General features: G+C 54.2%; 1 protein-coding gene across 1 annotated transcript in view; it reads right to left on the bottom strand.

Annotated features, from left to right (window-relative positions):
- The window catches only part of HSD17B7 (hydroxysteroid 17-beta dehydrogenase 7), a 10,359-nt gene extending 9,699 nt beyond the window's left edge, over positions 1–660 (bottom strand). Inside the window, exon 1 of the mRNA XM_014525824.2 lies at positions 570–660. Coding sequence (XP_014381310.2) covers positions 570–660 — 91 coding nt within the window. The remainder of the gene's footprint in view (positions 1–569) is intronic.
- Positions 661–2,406: the final 1,746 nt, after the last annotated feature.

Raw genomic sequence — 2,406 nt, 5'->3', positions numbered from 1 at the left:
CGCTTTGTGATTGGCACAGGCCCGCCGGTGGGGAGGGCCTGGCCACGGCCCCCACCGCAGAAAGATGTCTGTCCCAGCGCGCGGCGTCCTGCCTTCCCGCCCCCGGACTCGCAGCCGGCCAATCACGGGGCGCGGAGAGAGCTCCGGCTCACAAGTCAATGGCATGACCGTGGCCTGATGGGGGCTCGCGAAGGGGGCCGAGCCAATCAGCAGGCGGCGCCGGAGGCTGGGGAATGACGTGAATGAGCAGGGCTCCCCCTGCTGCACGTGACAGACGCGGACTGTCATTCATTCTCTGGATCAGGACAGTGTGTCCCCGTGGGCAAGGCTGACGTCAGGCCGCAGAGGCGTGACGTCATGTTCAAGTGGGGGGCAAGGCCCTGGCAGAGTGGGTGGGGAGCACTGTAACAGCAGAGGGTGGCGCTGAGCACTCCCTGCCCCTGCTCCAATGCGGGGGGTGGGGGTCGTCCAACCAGGTGGCTGCCTGGAGCTCTTCTATCCCCAGGAGGTTAAGAGAAGCCAAAGCAAGCTCCTCCCAGCCACACGCCAGGGTATTCGCCATCCGGCACCCTTGCCAAGAGCAGTGCTGTACAGCAGAGAGGGTGCAGACGGGCTCACCGCCGTGTTGGGAGGTCTCGCCCCTGCAGAATCCGTCCTCATGGTGTGAGGCAAGCTCCGGACTCCCACAGCTCTTCCCACCCCTTTCCCCGAGAGCAGGATATCTGGGCCCATCGAGCACAGGAGAGAGAAACCAAATCACGATCTGTGACCGTTGTTCTTTCCTAGTAGCACGAGGTGTGTTTGCTGGCCTCTGCATCTCGGCTTCCTAGCTTAGCAATGGCCTGAGATCTCGCAGTGGCCAGAGGGAGTGCTCCAAGGACACCTTGAAAGCAGACCTCAAGAAAACAGATGCTGGCATCAAGAGCTGGGAGGAGCTGGCTGCTGACTCACTCCAGTGCCGCAACCTCAAGTAAGCAGCAGCTCATTTTGAGGTGAAGTATCTTGACCTGGCAGAGAAGAGAAAGCGGAGGAAGGAAACAGAGAAGACTCCCAGTCCGCAGACTACTTCCCACTGCGGAAAGACCTGCAACTTCTGCGGACAGATGTGCAGCTCAAGGATTGGACTCCTAAGTCATCTCAAGACCCATCAGTGAGCCCTGGTGGAGATCATCTTCAAATTGAGAGATTGCTAATGATGCCTCAATTCCTTGAAACTGTCTGTCCCTCGCAGTCCATTTCTCTCACACATTAATCATTGTGATTCAGACTGAATTGCTTTTGGGATCAGAGTATGTGTGAGGAGGAATGTAGCAGCAAAAAGGGAGGAGGTGTGTTCAGGACTCCCCAGCAAGCTCATCTGCAGCAGCTGGTCTCAGACCTGCCAGCGTGGACAGTAACCAAAACTCTGATATAGCAGATGCATCTAAATAATGCTGGGGTTCTCGAAAAGCTGTTAGGTCTAGCAACCAAATTGCTACTTTGGCAATGCTGCTAATAATGACAATGTATGATCCTATGAGAATGCCCTCCATGAAATTCGGCATGAAGCCTGTTCAAGCCTGTCACGTGATGAGCGTATATTGTAGAAAGGCATCCAATGCTATAGAATTGAAGCTTGATTTAAAAACACTTCCAGCAATGGGGAATCCACCGTGCCCCTGTGAAACTTGTTCCAGCAGGTCATCACCTATAGTGGAGGTGTCAACCATACAACCTGCGGAGCCCCACAGCCCAGCCCCCGGTGCTGCCCTGTTGACCCACATGCTGCACAGGACCTGGGATGTGTGCCACCCACAGTGCTCACTGGGGCCAATCCCAGGCTGCACCACCAGTGGCACTTGCTGAGGTTGGGTCCTGGGCTGCAGCGCCTGCTCAGGCTGGCATCCTAAACCAGCCCAGGTGGGTTCTGTGTGTGCTGGATTAGGCATGCAAGTGGAAGGAGGGGCAGTCCATGTGCTTGATCTGGCCTGTGAACTAGACCCACATTATTCATCCAGCCTGCAGGACCAAATGAGTTTGAAATCCCTGACATACAGCATTAAAAAATGTGTATTTTAAGCTGATTTTCTAATTGAATTTGTCTTCTTTCCACTTCCAACCAAAGGATCTTTTTATGTTCTTTTGTGGCACAATATGATACATTGCTACAATCCCAGGGGCACCTTGGCTTGAGGTGCAGTAGGCTGAATGCCCATTAGACAAGTTAGAGTGTGAAAAGGAATCTGTATCAGTGAGATTTTACCTCAGATGCTTCTAGGCATGACATGATTGCCAAATACAGATGTGCCAGTCAAAGTGTCAGACACTTGGCAAGCTGCATCGGAACCAGCCTATATCCAGCAATACCAAGAAGGTGCCAAGCTAGGCTGTGATTCCCCTTAGGGCATCTATTGCTGGCAGTGGCGG

Source organism: Alligator sinensis, unplaced genomic scaffold, assembly GCF_000455745.1.
Source record: "Alligator sinensis unplaced genomic scaffold, ASM45574v1 scaffold647_2, whole genome shotgun sequence".
Taxonomy (NCBI): Eukaryota; Metazoa; Chordata; order Crocodylia; family Alligatoridae; genus Alligator; species Alligator sinensis.
The sequence above is the reverse complement of the archived record's forward strand: the minus strand, read 5'-3'. Positions and strand labels throughout refer to the sequence as shown.